Raw genomic sequence first — 20555 nt, forward strand, 5'->3', positions numbered from 1 at the left:
TGGGCTCAAAATTTTTTTCGATTTTTGCATATTTTTAATTTTTAAGAGTCCAAACAACGTAGCTTTAAAGTAACTTTTTAACTGTTGAAAAATTAAATCACAGGTGCTTTTTAATTTCACAAAATTGTGGATTTTCTTACAATTCTTGATCTAAACATCTAGATTTTACCCTTATACCACCTCAGGTCTCCATAATAAAATGTGAAGAATTTAATTAAACAATCTAATATCGTAGGAATTTGATTAGTAAGACTTATGGCGGAAAAAAGGCTTTACTTTTAGCTTTGGTTTTTCGCTTGTACCTATGGGAAGAACAAAGAAAAATTTTAAAATTAAGTATTTCTTGAAAGAAAAAAATGTAATGCTTATATATATTTTTATTTAGTGTCATTTTCGGATCACCTGCAATTAGAAAATGAGCGTAACGTATTTTTCATCAAAAGCGGAAAAAAATTGCTCGTTTTTCACTACAGAATCTGACCAAATCGATTGATTAAATTTAATATTTAAATATACTATTTGATGTGGAATATACTGTTCTTTAATTGTGGTGCATATCTAATTTTGTGTACGACGCATCGTTCAGATGTTATAAGGCAAAAACTGAAAAAATACTTAAAATTTCGCATTTTTTTGGCTTTTAAAAATTCAGTCCACCTCAGAAACTGTCGCCAACTATGTTCTTCACTTCACATTAATCTTATTTAAGATGCTTTAAGTGGAATAAAATCATTTCCAGCTTTCTGGGAACTAATTCTAGGCTCAACATTTTTTTCGGTCTAATTTTACTGAACTATAGTTTTGATAATATAGAAATAAAATAAAATAAAGTGATAAATAATTTAAGTCTACGGAAGGGATGTAAATTAAATTAGTGGGATTTCGAAATTTGACTGATGCGAATAAGGAGACGATGGTAGTTTCTTGAAGGAATTAATTTTCTGTAACATTTAAGAAAATATTATTCCTTAGGAATTTTGGCATAGGGTGGAAAAGCAACGAAAAATAAGTAGAGGAATGTGAACATGTCACCCCCGCTAAACATTTGAAACTTTTTATGCTCTAGTTTTCTACAAAAGTTATTTATAACTCTATATATCTCTATTTAATATTTTCTGTATGATTATTAATTCGGTTAATCTTCGTATAAAATCATAATTATTAGGGCTTGATAAGACTTAAAAAAAAAAAAAATTCGTACTATTTCCTGATATTACACAATATGCCCCACTTGTAAGAAATGCTTAGATACAAAATAAAATAAATTTTATTTCTTATAAAAGCAAATGAACTAATTTTTTTAGTGTGGTTTTGGAAATGCAGCGTTTTGGGAAAATTGTGTTATCTTTTTAAAGGTTTTTCTGACTACCGTGAATTATAGTGAAGAATTTCAAACGTATTAATTAAATTCAATACAATTTTCTCTAAGAATAATGTGTAATTTTTAATTTTTATTCTTTTTTTTTGCTAAATTACTTTGCGGGATTAATAATTAAGGAGATAAAGGAGTTAAAATTCTTGTTATCATAGAAATGATAGTTTTGAAACTTTGTTCTATGGGGAGGCTTCACTGTTATTTGGAAGGCATGCCTATTTTCTGTCTTTTTACACCAAATAAAGTAAGATACATGGGGATCTATTAAGGCTGGTCTTAATGTATACTTGTAAAATTCTCGCAAAAAGAGGGATACACATAATAGGTAGAAAAAAATGAGTGAAAAGCTCGATCGAAATATTTTCAAATCAAGAAAGTTGTGACGAAAATTGTCAAAACCAGTTTGCTTGCCTGTTGAGATTTGGAGGTGTGGAGAGATTTCCAATAATTGCCTTTTGTTACTTGTCTATTTTCTATAGCAATCAAACTGGTTTTGATTACGGTCTTTTTCAGCAATAACAAGTTATGATAGATTTCCTTTTCTTACTGCTTACGGGGCAACTCTTCATGCTAATGATTCCAATGTTAATAATGCAGTCTCTTTTTTTTTAACCGATACATGGCTATGATTAGAGTCTTCACACAATCTTGTGCAGAAGTACCAAACACCGGTGACTTATCTATCCGTAAATTAGACCAAAGACGCTACGCACAGACTACATCCGGTCGCAGACTATAAAAAATAATAGAAGGCGAACATTCACGGCTGTGCTTCAGTCGGAAAGTCGTCAAAACTCATACTTCGCTTATTTTCAAAACTTTATCCATATATGGGTTTAACAAGGTCACTGACAAAGACTAAATTTAGAATTTTAAGATTCAAAATGGCGGTTTTTAAGTGAAAATTTTTTTTGAAATTTAAATTTGTGCCTACTACCAAAATTAATTAAACATCATTTTCGTCAATACTATTATGGCAAATAATACTGTTCTCATACAAGAATAAATATATTTTCTCCTTTAATTTTGCTTTTAAATAAATAAAAAAAATTTTTTTACTTTAATTTCTACCTTTAACTAAAATTATTAAATTGTAATTTTCGAAACATAGTTAGTACCGGCAGTGGGGTTTATTATAATTTTTTGCGAACTGATATCGGTGCTTATTTCGAAGGCCATAAAAATTGCCAAACTGTCATTTACGCCAATAATTTTCATTTAAATGTGGTATGAAATGCTATTGGTTATATAAATGCTAATGTTTCAGGCTACTGCTATAAGTTATGCGAACCTATTATACCATTATAGGGGCCTTATGTATAAGTACTGTAGTAATAGGTTATTTACCCCCTCTTAAACGGTTAAGTACTCTGATCACCATACTAAACATTCATGGCACTTAATACACAACCTTTATTGTTTTTCTTACTTGTTGTATATACCGGTGCAGCTCCAAACTATTAGATTTGCCATAATATGATAAGTTCAACTGACCAAAAGAAAGGTTAACTATCCATATAGTGCCATTTAAGATGTGATATTCAGAATTAACGATAATTTTCCCATATCTTCAATTTTATTTTATTAGTTCTTGTTGTTTATTTAATTATTATTATGTTGTTTATTTAATTATTGTTTATTTTATTATTTTATGTTGTTTATTTTGTTTGTTTGTTCCATTATTTAAGTTTACAGGGACACGCTTTAAAAGTGTAACTATCAGTAGAGAAACACGTGGTCCCATACTTTTTAAAATACGAATTTGATGACGTCATTGCCATACGTCGTGAAAATTTGCGTGTAGATTACTTCTGATAAACTAACAAAGGAAACAAAATATAAATAATTTATAGAATCTTGTGATAAAACTACTTTTTGATTTGCTGGAACAGCGAGCTAACAAATCACTGATATTATAAAATATTTATCAAATCTCTTGGAAGTCTCAAATCTGAAAGAAGAGCGCACGAGTCTCCCATCTTATTTACTTTTAACTAGTAGCTGCGTATCGGTTCAAAATTGCTGATTTGTGCAGTATACATACATACACATGCATTCAAACTTTCTGCTTTATTGATATAAATTCAATTATTTTTTGACATAGTTCTAAATCGCTAGTCATTTTTAGGACTCCAGTCTTCTCTACGAAGTACCGGATATTCAAATTTACTTTAACAGTAAAAGTACATTTACCTTCACCTGTTGATTCCATTCTCGAAGCTGTATTTACTGTATCTCCAAATAAACAGTATCGAGGCATTTTCATGCCGACTACACCAGCAACACAAGTACCTGTAACAGAAAGAATTGGTTGTGAAAATTAGGATTTTATATTTAAAAACTCTTTTAGTTTCATTGAAATCAAACCACAGGTGAGAAAATTAATATTTCATTTTTAATTTTATTTCTTCTATTCTTCCATAACTTATTAATTTCTTTACAATTATGAAATTCATTAAGAATGTTGTACTATACCAATTCACTCCAAATGCTTATTGCCAAAGAGAACAAAAAATTGCACAACTTTTTAATTTGTTTCCGGTTTTGAAATTTTTTTTAAAAAACAACTTATTTGTAATACTTTTTCTGCTTAATAATATATTTTTTGTTGTTTTCTTTCTTGTCTCTTTATTGTGTTGCTAATCACATTATATATATATATATATATATATATAAAATTTATTTTAATGAAGCTGTTAGAAAAAAAATTATCGATTTTCAATGCAAGAAATTTAAACGCTTTCGAAGGACTTAAAAGCAGACATTTGGTTCTATTTGTTCAATGATAAACAATTTTATACAATAATAAAATAACAATTACGAAAATAAACAGTAAAATGAAGAATGTTAAGTTTTTCATTAGTCTTGTCATGAATCACACAGCTGCAATAAATTGCAGAATTGAATAAATTCAAACCATTGCATAAATTCTAGCTGTTGCTCAAGTGCTACGTGTATGTTCATGCATTTCATATCCATTGCCTTTTTGTAAGATATGGGTTTCATTGTATGCTGTAAGTCCTCAAATACGTTTGAGTGTCAAATTTCTCAATGATTGTTCTAATTCTTACAGTTGAATTGAAGTATTGGGTGCAAAAGCTGATTTTAGCTACACCACATCGTTATGATGGTTAACAATATTATAAACCTACCAGAATGTATTCCTATCCGCAGTTTAAGCTTAGTATTTGGCTTGTGGCGAATTTTGAAATTTTCTAAGGACCGCAGCAATTGCAAGGCTAATCTAGCTATTTCTCTGGCATGTTCGATTCCATTTCTTTCAGGAAGACCGGAGGCTACCATGTAAGCGTCTCCAATGGTTTCAACCTGAAAAACAATTTTATTTTAACCGAAATTAATTTGAATATTATTAATACAGTCAAACCCCGCTATAGTGAACTCCCGGATATAGTGAACGAAATGTTTGGTCCCGTGCCTTTCTATACACGTATAAAGTAATTTTTTGTGGATATAGTGAACTAAAAAAGTGAGGAAGTTGAATATTATGAACTTTTTTCTGTCTTCGACTGATTTTTTTAAAAATAATTTTGAAATGTCTACTTCAAAATAAATACTTATACAAAATAAATACTTATTTCAAAATAAATACTTTTTTAAAACCATCTATAGAGTGGAAAGTAGCGATAAGCATTTTTTCTTGTTTGCTTCTATTATCACACTTTTCCATCCATAAACAAAGGCCCACCAAGGCAGATGTATGGACAAATTTTTCTTTGCATCGGCTAAAGATTACTAATTTTTTTTTGTTCACAAGACGAAGAGTAATGAAAAATAAAAGCAAGTTAACACATTTTTTGTTACTACGTATTATTTTTCAGTCATTTTTATATTTCTTTTTATAGGTCATTTATTTAAATAATGTATAATCAAAAGAAGGAGTTCGGAGCCATTAGTTAAAATAGTTTGCGGAACGGATATAGTGAACTCTCGGTTATAGTGAACAGAAATTTCGGTCCCTTGAAGGTTCACAATAGCGGGGTTTGACTGTATAATCAATTATTATGTTGTTTTAGTAACATTTTAGTAGTCTTATTAGTAGAACTTATTATGTTATGCGTATATGGAGAAATGAGATGTAACAAATCGTTTCCGGCAGTTCATATCAATATTATTAAAATAAAACACGTTAATCAATAAAAAGTAAGAATTTTTTAGTTATTTTTTAGAACATTTCTTAAAAGTTCTCTTTAATTCTAGCATTGTTATATTTTGTATGTTTTTAAATCTTACTCATTGTTTACATGAATATGATTATTGCATAATTTTTCTTTACAATTGAATTTTGGCTAATGTGAAAGATACTAAACTAAATTCACCTTCTTTAGAAGGAATTTTATGCTATTAGTCTGAATTTATACTTTTACACTAGACAAAGTTACTTAGGCATATAATTTCTGAAACTCTAAATAATTAAATTTTCGTCTTTAAAAATAGAAAATCCCAAACATAAATGATTTTATTTCTCGTCTCATTGAATCATTTTTTTATCATTCTCACGTAGACCCATTGGCCTCAGAAATGCCAGAACTGCTACTCTCTTCTCGTTACCCATTGGGCACCTTTGGCGAAGCCCCGACTGAGGAGCAGTATCGCCACGTCACACAACCACAAATCCGTTTATAGGGCGGGTCACATTCACACAATCACACACAAAGGAGAAAGAACATCGAACGCAGAGAGAGAGAGAGAGAGAGAGAGAAACATCCATGCCCTGAGCAGTATTCGAACCCGCGACCATCGGCTCCGCAGTCAGACACGCTAACCATTCGGCCACCTGGTCGGCGGATTTGAATCATTAAATTAAATGTTTTAAAGTCCCGCAGTGGACTGATCGTTAAGACACGGTTCCTAGCAGATCGCTGAATTCAAGCATCACTGGCTACGGTCAGTGTGCGGGTGGGTGACCCACTTGGATCAGTCTGCGTAGGGACCGAGGGTGTGCTGTATTGGTCCTCGTTAAACTGTTCTACCGTAAAGTGCTCGACTTCGCGTGCAGGTCGTTGGGCTACCGAAGCGGGGTGCCATCCCCTCTGCAGAGGATCAAAATTGTGATGGCATCTCTTCGGATCATCCTGAGGGATGCTTCCCAGACCGTCGCCAATAGCCCATTGTGCAGCTCTAGGGCGACGTAAATGAACTACAACAACAACAATTGTTTTAAAAGCCACTTTGTCTTTAATTTTCTGGAGAAAAATACGTTATGAAAGCATAGCAAATAAAAAATGAGAAACGTTTTATTTTAGTTTGACTTTTTACACATACATTAACCATTTCTCATGCTTATATTTTAATAAAAACATTTCTGAAATAATTTTATATTTGTTTGAAAAGATATTCTGTAGAAGTTTGTAAGCTGTAAAATTTTTGAAATAGTATTAGCAACTAGCTAAGTCGTACATAACTACAGCAACTAAGCAACCTAAGCATTCTTGCCGCCTCGCAGCTCCTCAGATGTAACATTGGTTTCTTTTAATATTAACTAATTAAGTAATTCTAGCTTCTCAAATTTAAAATCGTAGTAGTGTTGTTAATGTTTCTGAAATAAATATTGCGCTAAATTTCTTTATCCTGCCTGATTGACTTTAAAAAAATACCTTATGACAATACAAGTTTACAATACCTAAATGTATTTTCCGGGCTTATTGTTTAAAAATGTAAAACTCATTTTCTAATTATAAATCAATTTTTTCCCCTTTTAGTATTTGGTGTATTTACACGATTTTAAAAGGCAACAATAATAGATTAGGTGCATTTACGTACGGATCGAAAGTTGCCAATTTAGTGGAAGGAATATCCATAATTTTGAAGTCACGTATGACAAAAAAATATATCTATAGTTTACCAATAAAAATACTATATTTAGAATAAAAATATTTACTGTATACGTTTGTGAAGACGAGGAGTAATCAATGTTTGATATTAATATCTGACCTTATTTGTAGTTCTATAGAATATTTTTCGAACAATATAGTTTAATATCTTTCTTTTGAATTTTCCAAAATTAATATTTAGATATATGATTTCCTAAAATATCTTTCGATTGAAGAAATCGACGAAGGAAAGTTGAGTGAAATTTTGAAAATAATTAGTATTGGTATTAACTAGAGTCCCTGTATCTAAAGTAGTTAAAAAAGATACGATATACGGTTTATAGTCTGTGATTGGCTGCGAGTCAAAATTTGCTGAAAGGAAACGAAACAAAAATTTCTTATATCGACTTTAAAATTATGGGCATGCTGTTTTTTTTTTTAGAAGTTAATCTTAATCAAATTTTCTATTACATATTAAAATATTGTAAGAAAATTATATATTTTGCGAAATAGTTAGCTTTTAGGAACTATGATTGTGATAGCTAAACTCGGCGCTTTTATCAAATTTCACTGAAAATGTTTTTTTGCTTTCTGTTGTATTAGATTTTTTTTAACAGACCTTAGATACTTCTGCATCCCTGATATCAAATCCGCCGTTGATTTCTCTCTCAAAACTAAAATTTTTTAAGTAGACATTTTTAGTAAATTTTTTTTCGAACTGTACAAGTTAAAAAAAGTTATATGTAAAAAAGAGGTCCCATAAATGTTGCGACAAATTTCTAGAGGAGTTAAATCACATCATCAGAATTAAAACTGCTTAGGAACTCATGTCCGAAAGTCCCGTTATACACCTTTGGGGGTGCTTCCCTAATATGAACTGATTCTTCGTGTACTTCTGAACAGGTCATAACAGGGAAGCACCCCTAGCTGCTTACGATATGAGTTTTTATGTTACTTACTATGTGCCCTAACTAACCTAGACTCTCCTTTGTCGCAATATTTACACGACCCCCTTTATATACACCGAGGAGCCATTACATTATGACCACCCTGCAAATAACATGTAGGACCACCTTTGGTCCTGCAATTCCCTCACATTGCGAGGGGGTAGTTAGGCAGCACGAATTTGGTTTTCCAAGTAGGACCACAAATGCTCTATTGGATTAAGGTCAGGTGAATTTGGGGGAAAAGACATGACTTGAAAGTCATTGGAATGTTCCTCGAACCAATCCATAACGATTAGACTCTTATGAGATGGTGCATTATCCTGTTGGTAAACACCATCCCCCGCAGGAAAAACTGTTGCCATGAATGGTTGAACCTGGTCTGCAACTATGTTCAAGTAGCTTACAGACGTCAGGGATTGTTTTATGAGGATTATGGGTCCTAATGTGCAGCATGAAAACATTGTTCCTGTGCGAGAAACCATGAAAACCTGGGCGAGCCCATCGTTATAGATGGAGGGTGGTCATAATGGTGTATAACGGTGTATAACGGCTCTTCGGTGTATAACGTTTTTAAGCTTGTACATTTCGAAAAGAAATGGACTAAAAATTTATTTAAAAAAATCTGTAGTTTAGGGAACAAAACTAATTTAAACTATAACCCCACACACAAATTAGGCAAAATCAAGTATTTGTGTAAATGCAAAAAAAAATTTATTCCCCAGTATTATTTATGCTATTATATGACAAAAAGATAAAAAAATGCTTAATTATCTGAGAAAGTATTAGTTTTCTTGCTTAGAAGTTTTTTCTAGTTAACTTTTTTTTTAAAATAGACTGAAAAGGGAGTATTATTTTTATATTTTGAACGCTAAATCGAAATTTTGGTATAGCTTTGGTGTGACTTATGGCTGATAAAGCTGTTTTGCGTAATTATCTAACTGCGTTTGGTGCAGAGATTCTGTTATGGTCGACTACGGTCTGATATGAGAACATTCCTTACTTCATTAGCTATATTAAATTTTTTCTGCTAATTCTAAAAAGTTATTTACCTAAAAGTTATTTATATAATCTATAAAGTACAGCTGACAGATATTTTTTTCTCTCCCTTTTTGCTATTACACGTTCTAAAACTAAGCTTCACATATACATTAAAATGAAACTTAAATTAATCTTTCATTCAATTCATTAATGGTTTGTTTATAAAAATAAAATTACCTTATACACATCAAAGTGCTCGATGATTGAATCAAAACAAGAATAAAGATCATTCAGAAAGTCAACAACCTGCAAAAAACGCACATTTGTTTTATAAACTTGCATTGGAATTCATAAATTTTGTGAAATTAGAAAACAAAGAGTTACCTGCATAGGTGAGCTTTCAGCAGACAGCTGAGTGAAACCTACGATATCACTAAAGAAAATGGTGACAGAATCAAAGAACTCCGGTTTTACATGACATCCCTTCTTTAATTCTTCANCTCGTTAAACTGTGCTACCGTAAAGTGCTCGACTTCGCGCGCAGGTCGTCGGGCCACCGAAGCGGGGTGCCATCCCCTCCGCAGAGGATCAAAATTGTGATGGCATGTCTTCGGATCATCCGGGATGTTTCCCAGACTGTCACCAATAGCCCATTGTGCAGCTCTAGTGCGACGTAAATTAACAACAAACAAACAAACTGTAAAAAAAGCCTTCACGACGTATGGTGACGTCATCACCATACGTCGTGAAAATTTGCGTGTAGATTACTTGTGATAAACTGCCGACCAGGTGGCAAAGCGGTTAGCACTCGTGAGTGCGAAGCCAATGGCTGCGGGTTCGAATCCCGCTCTGGGCATGGATGTTTCTCCCTCTTGTGTTGTCCTCTGTTGGGTGTGAATGTGGCGCACCCTATGAACGGGTTTCTGGCGTGAGCAATGTTACTCGCCTCCGTTACTGTGGTTCACAGGTGCCCACTGGGTAACGCGAAATGAGTAGCACCTCTGGCATCTTTTAAGGCGAAACGAATAAAGTTCAGTGCCTGCCATTCGAAGAAAAAAACTTGTGATGAACTAACAAAGGAAACAAAATATAAATAATTTATAGAATCTTGAGATAAAACTAATTTTTGATTTGCTACAGCAGCGAGCCAAGAACTCTTGGAAATCTCAAATCAGAAAGAAGAGAGCACGAGTCTCCCATCTTATTTACTTTTATCTAGCTGCGTATCGGTTCAAAATTGCTGATTTGTGCAGGATACATACATACACATGCATTCAAACATTTTGCTTTATTGATATAAATTAAATTATTTTTTAACACAGCTCTAAATCGCTAGTTATTTTTAGGACTCCAGTCTTCTCTACGAAGCACCGGATATTCAAATTTACTTTAACAGTAAAAGTACATTTACCTTCACCTGTTGATTCCATTCTCGAAGCTGTATTTACTGTATCTCCAAATAAACAGTATCGAGGCATTTTCATGCCGACTACACCAGCAACACAAGTACCTGTTACATAAAGAATTAGTTGTGAAAATTGAGATTTTATATTTAAAAACTCTTTTAGTTTCATTGAAATCAAACCACAGGTGAGAAAATTAATATTTCATTTTTAATTTTATTTCTTCTATTCTTCCATAACCTATTAATTTCTTTAGAATTATGAAATTCATTAAGAATGTTGTACTATACCAATTCAGGTCAAATGTTTATTGCCAAAGAGAATAAGAAATTGCAAATGTTTCAATTTGTTTCCGTTCTTTAAATTTTTTTAAAAAACAAAACATTTGTAATACTTTTTCTGCTTAGTAATATATTTTTGTTGTTTTCTTTTTTTGTCTCTTTATTGTGTTATTAATCGCAATATATATATATACATAATAATTAATTAATTCTATGAATCTGTTAGAAAAAAAAAGTTATCGATTTTTTCAAAGAAATTTCAATGCTTTCGAAGGACTTAAAAACAGACCTTTGGTTCTATTTGTTCAAAAATAAACAGTTTTAAACAATAATAAAATAACAATTACAAAAATAAACAATAAAATGAAAAATGTTAAGTTTTTTATTAGTCTTGTCATGAATCACACAGTTGCAATAAATTGCAGAATTGAATAAATTCAAACTATTGCATAAATTCTAGCTGTTGCTCAAGTGCTACGTGTATGTTTGTAAAATATTCATTTACATTAATACAAAATACATTATTACAAAATATTATTCAAATTACAGTATACAATTTCATTGTATACTGTAAGTCCTCAAATACGTTTGATTGTCAAATTTCTCAATGAATGTTCTAATTCTTGCAGTTGAATTGAAGTAATTGGTGCACGAGCTGATTTTAGCTACACCACATAGTTATGATAGTTAACAATATTATAAACCTACCAGAATGTATTCCTATCCGTAGTTTAAGTTTAGTATTAGGTTTGTGGCGAATTTTGAAATTTTCTAAGGACCGCAGCAATTGTAAAGCTAATCTAGCTATTTCTCTGGCATGTTCGATTCCATTTCTTTCAGGAAGACCGGAGGCTACCATGTAAGCGTCTCCAATAGTTTCAACCTGGAAAACAATTTTATTTTAACCGAAATTGATTTCAATATTATTAATATAATCAATTATTATGTTGTTTTAGTAACATTTTAATAGTCTTTAAGTAGAACTTATTTTGTTATGCATGTGAGAAATGGAATATAACAAATCGTTTCCGACAGTTCGTGTCAGTATTATTAAAATAAAACACGTTAATCAATAAAAAGTAAGAATTTTATAGTTACTGTACAACATTTCTTAAAAGTTCTCTTTAATTCTAGCACTGTTATATTTTGTATGTTTTTAAATTTTACTCATTGTTTACATGAATATGATTATTGCATAATTTTCCTTTACAATTGAATTTTGGCTAATGTGAAGGATGCTAAACTAAATTCAAGTTCTTTAGAAGGAATTTTTGCTATTAGTTTGAATTTATATTTTTACATCATCCACACATATAATTTCTGAAACTGAAACTCTAAATAATTAAATTTTCCTCTTTAAAAATTAAAAAAACCCAGACATAAATTATTTTATTTCTCGTTTCTAAGTGAAATATGCGGATTTGAATCATTAAATTAAATGTTTTAAGAGCCACTGTCACTATCGTTGTCCTTAATTTTCTGGAGAAAAAAAATGCGGTATAAAAACATAGCAAATAAAAAATCAGAAACGTTTTACTTTAGTTTGACTTTTTACACATACATTAATCATTTCTCATGCTTATACATATTTTTATAAAAACATTTCTGAAATAATTCTTCATTTCGTTGAAAATACATTTTGTAGAAGTTTGCAAGCTGTAAAATTTTTTAAATAGTATTAGCTACTAGCTAAGTCATACCTAACTACAGCAACTAACTAAGTAATACCTAAGCATTCTTGCCGCCTCGCAACTCCCCAGATGTAGCATTGGTTTCTTTTAATATTAACTAACAAAATTCTAGCTTCTCAAATTTGAAATTGTAGTAGTGTTGTTAATGTTACTGAAATAAATATTGCTCTAAATTTTTTTATCCTGCCTAATTGACTTTAAAAATACCTTATGACAATACACGTTTACATTATCTAAATGTATTTTTCGGCCTAAATGTATTTTCCGAGCTTATTTTTAAAAAAGTAAAACTCATTTTCTAATTATAAATCAATTTTTTTCCTTTTAATATTTAGTGTATTTACACATTTTTAAAAGGCAATAGTAATAGATCAGGTGCATTTACGTACGGATCGTAAGTTGCTAATTTAGTTAAAGGAATATCCATAATTTTGAAGTCACGTAAGACAAAAAAATATATCTCTAGTTTACCAATAAAAATACTATATTTAAAATAAAAATACTTACTATATACATTTGTGAAGATGTGAAGTAATCAATGCTTGATATTAATATCTGACTTTATTTGTAGTTCTATAGAATATTTTTCGAACAATATAGTTTAATATCTTTCTTTTGAATTTTCCAAAATTAATATTTAGATATATGATTTCCTAAAATATCTTTCGATTGAAGAAATCGACGAAGGAATTGAGTGAAATTTTGAAAATAATGAATATTGAGATTAACTGGAGTCCTTGTATCTAATGTAGTTATAAAAGATACGATATACTGTTTATAATCTGTGATTGACTGAGAGTCAAAATTTGCTGAAAGGAAACGAAACGAAAAATTCTTATATCGACTTTAAAATTATGGGCATGCTGCCTTTTTTTTAAATCTTAATCAAATTTTCTATTACATATTAAAATATTGTAAGAAAATCATATATTTTGCAAAATAGTTAGCTTTAAGAAACTATGAACTCGGCACTTTTATAAAACTTCACTGAATTTTTTTTTTGCTTTCTGTTGCATTAGATTTTTTTTAACAGAGCTTAGATACTTCCGTATAGCTGATATCAAATCTGTCGTTGGTTTCTTTCTCTAAACTACAAATTTTTAAGTAGATATTTATAGTAATTTTTTTTGTCGAAATGTACAGGCATAAAAACGTTTTATATAAAAAAGAGGCTGCATAAATATTGCCATAAATTTCTAGAGGTGTTAAAGCACATCATCAGAATTGCGATAAATTTCTAGAGGAGTTAAAGCACATCATCAGAATTAAAACTGCATAGGAACTCGTGTCCGAAAGTTTCGTTATACACAGCTAGGGGTGCTTCCCTAATATGAACTGATTCTTCGTGCACTTCTGAACAGGCCATAACAGTGAAGCACCCCTAGACACTTACGATACGGATTTCTATGTTATTTACTATGTGCTCAAACTCCCCTTTGTCGTAATATTTGCACGACCCCCTTTATAGATAACGATTTAAAACTTGTACATTTCGAAAAGAAATATACTAAGAATTTATTTAAAAAAATCTGCTGTTTAAGGAGCTAAACTAATTTAAACTAAAACCCCGTACCCAAATTAGGCAAGATCAAGTATTTGTATAAATGCAACAAAAAATTTATTTCCCAGTGTTACTTATGCTGTTACATAACAAAAATATGCTTAATTTTCTGAGAAAGTATTAGTTTTCTTGCTTAGAAGTTTTTTCTAGTTAACTTTTTTTTTTAAAAATAAACTGAAAAGGGTGTATTATTTTTATATTTTGAATGCTAAATCGAAATTTTGGCATAAATTTGTGTGACTTATGGCTGATAAAGCTGTTTGGCGTAATTATCTAACTGCTTTTGGTGCAGAGATTCTGTTGTGGTCGACTACGGTCTGTTGTGAGAACATACCTTACTTCATGAGCTCTATTAATTTTTTTCTGCCAAATCTAAAAAGTTATTTTAAGGACAGCTGACTGATATTTTTTTCCCTTTTTGCTATTATACATTCTAAAACTAAGCTTTTCATATTCGTTGAAATGTTACTTAAATTGATTTTTTATTAAATTCATTAATGGTTTGTTTATAAAAAATAAAATTACCTTATACACATCGAAGTGTTCGATGATTGAATCAAAGCAAGAATAAAGATCATTCAAAAAATCAACAACCTGTAAAAAACGCACATTTGTTTAATAAGCTAGTATTGGAATTCATACATCTTGTAAAATTAGAAAACTTAAAGTTACCTGCATAGGTGAGCTTTCAGCAGACAGCTGTGTGAAACCTACGATATCACTAAAGAAAATAGTAACAGAATCAAAGAACTCCGGTTTTACATGACATCCCTTCTTTAATTCTTCAGCGACATATCTTTAGGAAAAAAAAACTTACTTTTTTTAAACCGAATATAACAAATGAATTAATAGTAAATAAATTACCCTGAGTAACTGTTGCAGTAAGATATTACTTTATTAAAAAACTTCATTGGATTTGTGGATTGGAAGTAGACATGTTTCAAGCTCTCAAAAAGTGGTATCCATTCTTAAAACTTGCCAGGCGTGAATGAGAAGAAACAAAAGTGATTCAAAATATAAAACGTAAAATTGCCACGAAAAGTGGAAAATCGGTTTTTCTCACTTTTGTGAGAAAAACCGATACAGATGAGAAAACTGAACAAGAAAATGTGTTTCCAAGTGCTATGTAGAGGTGGTGAGGAATTAATGTCGTACCAGGGTAATCGACATTCATATGAATGAAACAAGATTCAAGGGTGCCAAGATGAGCTGATGTGGCTGGGATGGAAATAATTTTGACATTGTCGAAATTGAATTTATCCCCAAGGTTCCAATAATGTGCAGCAGTTGATGGTTTATTGTATTCTTGATAACGGACTTATCTATCGTGTTCTACAATTCAAAAAATGCCTGGTTTGTCCCATGTAACTAAGGTCACACTGGCAAAAGTATGTGGTCCCCTATAAAATATATGCTCCGTCTTGGTGTGTTCTTCTTTTCACTAATATCTCCATTTCTTGTGGTATTAATTGTTTAAAACTATGATTGCAAGAATTTCACCTTTTTTTTATTACTGAAAATTAAGATATTACCTCTTTGTCAATTTCCGTGTTCAGCAAACTACTTATCAATTTGATGGTTATTTCCATTACTAAATTGAGGGTTTAGCCACGGACCACCCAATCTCTCCCATTCTTTGCGACATATATGCATATATGTATTTCGAAGAAAATTTTTTAAAAATGTTTATAAATTCTGATGGTGAAAAAGACAGGTTTGCGATAGATTTGTCTTAACTGACAGTGATACAGATTTTCAAGAGTTACTTTCTGTTGTCAACTCGGTTGATCCCAACATTAAGTTTACGTTGGACACGAAAATTAATTTTACTTTACCTTTTTTAGATGTAGTTGCTCTTGCAACTAAACACCTTAATCATTTCCCACCTCAATTGATCGTAAACATTTTACCGTCTCTTTGCTTCCTCTTGTTAATTTTAAACACCCTAATTACCAGAAAGAAATTATAAACTAAGAAATTACATTTAAGTTTCTTAAAAATTCGATCAGTTTTGAAAATTGCTTGGGCATTTTCCACATACCTTGTCAGTTTAACTTTAGTAACATCGGATAAAACCGAAGCGCTTTAAAATTCATGTTTAAGAAGAACGATGTATTGCGCATGGTTGGAATCTTAAGCATAAATTCAATTTTGACAATACCAAAATTATTTCCATCCCTGTCACATGAGCTCATCTTGATGCCCTGGAATCTTGTTTCATTTATATAAATGCTGATTTTCCTGGAAGGACATTAGTTTTTTACCAACTCTCCACAGGGCGTGGGAATGCATTTTACCCTGATTTGTCCCTCTCAGCGACGTATTCTGTTTTTTAATCTTTAATTTTTTTTCCCCTTCGGCTACTGCGGTTTTTCTAGTTATATATCTCACCTTTATTTTCCTTTTTCCGTTGGTTACTTTGCATTTTATATTTCAAATTACTTTTCTTTCCTTTCATTCGCGTCAGAGAAGTCTTGAAAATGAGAGCTTAATTTTAAGCTCTTGACACATGTCGACTCTTACTTCCATCTGAATATTTTCTAAGCCAATGAAGTCTTTTGTTCAAGAAATAAATTAATTCTTGAATTAATTTATTCGAGAATTAATTTATATAATTAATTTATGTAAATTAATTCGTTAATTAATATTTAGAATCCTGCTTTTATTTACTATCGAGGGGATAATACAATTGTCACTTTCGTAATAAAAATATGAATAAGTATTTAACGTATGCTTAATTAAATATTTGAGCTTTAAATAAATGCTGCACAGTATTGCTTTACATAAATATATTATTCTGCTAATTACATTTATTGTAGTGACAAGAAAGACTTTAATTTATAATACCAGGTTAAATGATATTTGAAATTCTATACAAATGACAGTAAATTAAGCACCTAGGGACTTGAATCGTTTAAATGTTTTAATTATTTATTATGAAATAATTTATTTAAAGAAAAAATGGCTTTCATTCTAATATTTTAGACTTTTTTTTCTCGTTTTCTTAGAAAAAAACTAATTTTTCACTTTGCTATCACATCGTCAATGAAAAGTCTTCGACTCAAGTGAAGTAAAATGTTAATGTTTTTTACTTTTAAAGAGGACGATAATTAAAAAAATAAATAAATAAATTTAAAAAAAAAAATAATTGAACCTATTTGAGCCGGAGAAAGGAAAAAGTTAAAATAGTTGAACCTATTTGAGCCGGAGAAAGGAGAAAGTTAAAATAGTTGAACCTATTTGAGCTGGAGAAAGGAAAAAGTTTAGTTGAACCTATTTGAGCCTGCGAAAGGAAAAAGTTGAAAAAAATATTTTGGATGTGCAGAATTTAAAGGTATTGATTTTTTTTTACTTCTTTTCTGTTTTAGATAATGTACATAAAGGAAAAATTATGTTTAATAAACATTCAAAAAGAAGTTTAAGAAAAAAGGTAAAGGATGATTTATTATCAATTAGAATAATATACAGATACAGAAATTGGAATATTTAACAGAGTTAGTTTCAAATACTGCGAATTTTGATGATCGAAAAAAAAAATCCTCATTGTTCCTTCAATATTTAAACATATTCAATATTAAGTTTCAAATGTATCATCCTCATTATAAAATGGCTTACTTAGGAATCATTTGATAAAGCAATTCATCTGTTTTTCGTTTCTCGTCGTGAAGTGATTGAGTTTTTTCATCTACTAAACTTTCCAAGTCATTCGCATATTGCTCCATCCTGGTCAATAAATTATCCAGGAAGTTTTTGCTTGACATTCCTCTGTTTAAAAAAAATATATAATCATTAAACCAGAAAAAGAAAATGTAATCATTGTTTTTAATAAACAATACAAAAATCAAAAATTTCTTGTCATAGTTGTTTTGCAATATTTAAAAAATAAAAAAAATTGCAGAATAAATTTATATAACTTGTAGTTGTATAATTATTAACATTGCAGTTTCGTCATTTGGAAAATTAATCTTTTAAAATAGATTTTGTTAATCTATTGTGAGTATTGTTGTAAGAAAGATCAAATTAGCAAAAAGAAGACAAAATTTATCATCATGCACTGTAATTTATTATTCTGTAAAAGTTTTTTTTCCCTTTATTGGGCTATTCATGTTATATCAAATATTAATAAAGTGTTTTTTTTTGGGGGGGGGGAATAGTGCTTGTTGCTTTGAATTTACTCTCATAACTATCACAATAATAAAATTTTTTAAAATTTTACGTTCAATATGTGTCCTAATCAAACTAACCCGTCCTAATTTTTCATAATTTTTGGAAGATAGAATAGTGTTTAATGTATATATTTGAAAAATGGATTTTTTATTTCTATTTTTTAGATTTATATGTTAAACTATCCTTTGATAATAAGCATTATTACAAGTTTAAAACAAATAAAGACGCTAAATCAGTAATAAATAACATCACAGGGGATCAATTTCTTTCTCATCTCTTTTTTTTCTCTTCTTTTTTTCTGTTGCATGAGGTTTTTTTTAAATGGATCTTGGATATTTTCATGTCGCTGATTTCAAATCTGCAATCAGTTTCTCCTTACAAACAGCGGATATTTTTACTGTTTTTTTTGTCAGATTTAAAAACGTTAGATATACGTAACAGGATTGCGTAAGTGACAAACGTATCAGGAAGTTAAGATACATCATCTAGATTAAAATTGCATAGGAATCCCTGCCTGTAAATGTCATCATGCGCCTCTAGGTGTTATTCTCTATTATCAACTGCTTCTTCGTGTGCTTCTGAACAGGTCAAAATACAGCCACGTGCGAAACATTTCCGGGCATGGGTTTCTATTCAATTTTAAGCCTAATGATATGCCTTAAGTCCCTTAGAAGCGTGTCGAAACATTTTCGCAATCCCTTGCTCACATGACGATTTTATACTTGTAAATTGCAACAAAAAATAGACTAAAAATGCCATTTTTAAATTTAAAAAAAATCATAAGATTTAGGAGCAAGTCTAATTTTAGATTTGAAATCCCCACATCCGAAATAGGCAAGGTCAAGAATTTGTATAAATGCTCCAAAAATTTGTTCCCCAGTTCAATTTATACATTGTATCAATTGAATATACATACGGAATTATTTATTCTATATAAAGATGATAAAAGTTGAATTCAAACTAAATATCTTTTCAAAGTTGAAAAAAAAAGAATAATATTTTACATTTTGAAATTAGAAGTTGTTAAAGATTATCTTACGGTTATTTTCAATTTGTGCTTAATTTGTTTAAGCTTCATCTTAGGTCGGTATTTTTCTCTTTGTACTATGTACGGAACAGACATACCTAGATGTTCGTCTTCAACGATACTCTGAAAGAAGAGTAATTTTACGTTTTTCTTCAGTATAATATTTCTTACTCTGAAAGGAGAGCTTGTAAGGTTGTTCTGTATAATACAGTACCATTAGGATCTATACAATGATGTTTTTACTCATTAATTCGGAGACAAACTCTTACGCTGAATTTCGAATTAGTTTAATAAATTACCTAGTGATTCTTTTTAATCTGTGCTTGACTTCTGAAAAACTTGGTCGCAGATCAGGACTTTCTTCCCAGCATTGCGTAATGAGTTGAAGCATGTCTGCCGGGCATTCGTCTTGAGCAATTTCTGGTCTGAAAGGAGGACTTGTACCCATTCGAAGACGGTCTACGATGTCTGAAAGACATAAAATAAGTTGCTCCAATGAATGAAAACTTTCAGTTTCTCAGATGTTTTATTAACAATATTTGTAATACGCTTGTGTGCATGTAATTTACACACACAAATATTTGAATATCACTAACATTCAGAAAATTTTTAAGTACATCTTAACAGCATTATAGCATTATTATGTTATCATTTCTTTTCCTTCACAATGAAGAATGCAATGCTGCTGCACTGCAAATTACACGAAGTGTGATGCATGCATTGAACAAGGTAATGTTATCGATATGTTTCTTGAACAATGAGATCGATATGTTTCTTGAATGTAATATTCTGATTGTGTTTATTAACGTCGAAAAAAGAAAAAGAAAATATGTATTAAAATCTCGAAGAATGTTTCATTGTTTAATAATGAATGTTCTATTTTCCTTCAGTATTTTGTTCATTAATGTATCAAAGAAGAAAAGAAATGAAATTTAAAAACTTTTTTCGAGTTGCAATAACAGCTAACAGTATATGTTGCAAAATAAATTTTCAGACAGATTCTATATCTATTTTTGCTTCTGATGTCCTCGTAACTGTTTGTGACTAAATGTTTGTAAAATGTAGAGTAATGAGAAAGTCATAAATAAACCACTCGCCACTATCACATTCGAATATATTGTATTAAATTCGAATACATTGTATTAAATATTTTCTTGTTCACTTTTGTAAATTGAAATTTTGATTTTGGATTTAATAAGCATTCTTATTTAGCGAGTGAATAGTCACGGTCTCTGCGTCCTCATTGTAAACGGTTTCTCTTTAAAAAATTATATACAAAAATTATTTCTGTAAC

The 20555-nt window shown here is 30.4% G+C and overlaps 3 protein-coding genes across 3 annotated transcripts in view; all 3 read right to left on the reverse strand.

Moving 5' to 3' along the window:
* Positions 1-9626, reverse strand: part of LOC139426046 (atrial natriuretic peptide receptor 1-like) — a 16096-nt gene extending 6470 nt beyond the window's left edge. Inside the window, exons 1-4 of the mRNA XM_071183507.1 lie at positions 9516-9626; positions 9369-9437; positions 4528-4702; positions 3569-3667 (exon numbers count right to left, since the gene is read on the reverse strand). Coding sequence (XP_071039608.1) covers positions 3569-3667; positions 4528-4702; positions 9369-9437; positions 9516-9521 — 349 coding nt within the window. The 5' untranslated portion in view covers positions 9522-9626. The remainder of the gene's footprint in view (positions 1-3568; positions 3668-4527; positions 4703-9368; positions 9438-9515) is intronic.
* LOC107454592 (ubiquitin-conjugating enzyme E2 J1-like) overlaps positions 1-20555 on the reverse strand; it is a 183825-nt gene that overhangs the window by 37172 nt on the left and 126098 nt on the right. The window lies entirely within an intron of this gene.
* LOC107454590 (atrial natriuretic peptide receptor 1) overlaps positions 10445-20555 on the reverse strand; it is a gene marked incomplete in the record, with an annotated part of 46875 nt that continues 36764 nt past the window's right edge. Inside the window, 6 exon segments of the mRNA XM_043057721.2 lie at positions 10445-10641; positions 11524-11698; positions 14593-14661; positions 14740-14863; positions 17683-17832; positions 19561-19729. Of these exon segments, the coding sequence (XP_042913655.2) occupies positions 10445-10641; positions 11524-11698; positions 14593-14661; positions 14740-14863; positions 17683-17832; positions 19561-19729 (884 nt within the window).

Source organism: Parasteatoda tepidariorum, chromosome 7 (genome assembly GCF_043381705.1).
Source record: "Parasteatoda tepidariorum isolate YZ-2023 chromosome 7, CAS_Ptep_4.0, whole genome shotgun sequence".
Taxonomy (NCBI): Eukaryota; Metazoa; Arthropoda; class Arachnida; order Araneae; family Theridiidae; genus Parasteatoda; species Parasteatoda tepidariorum.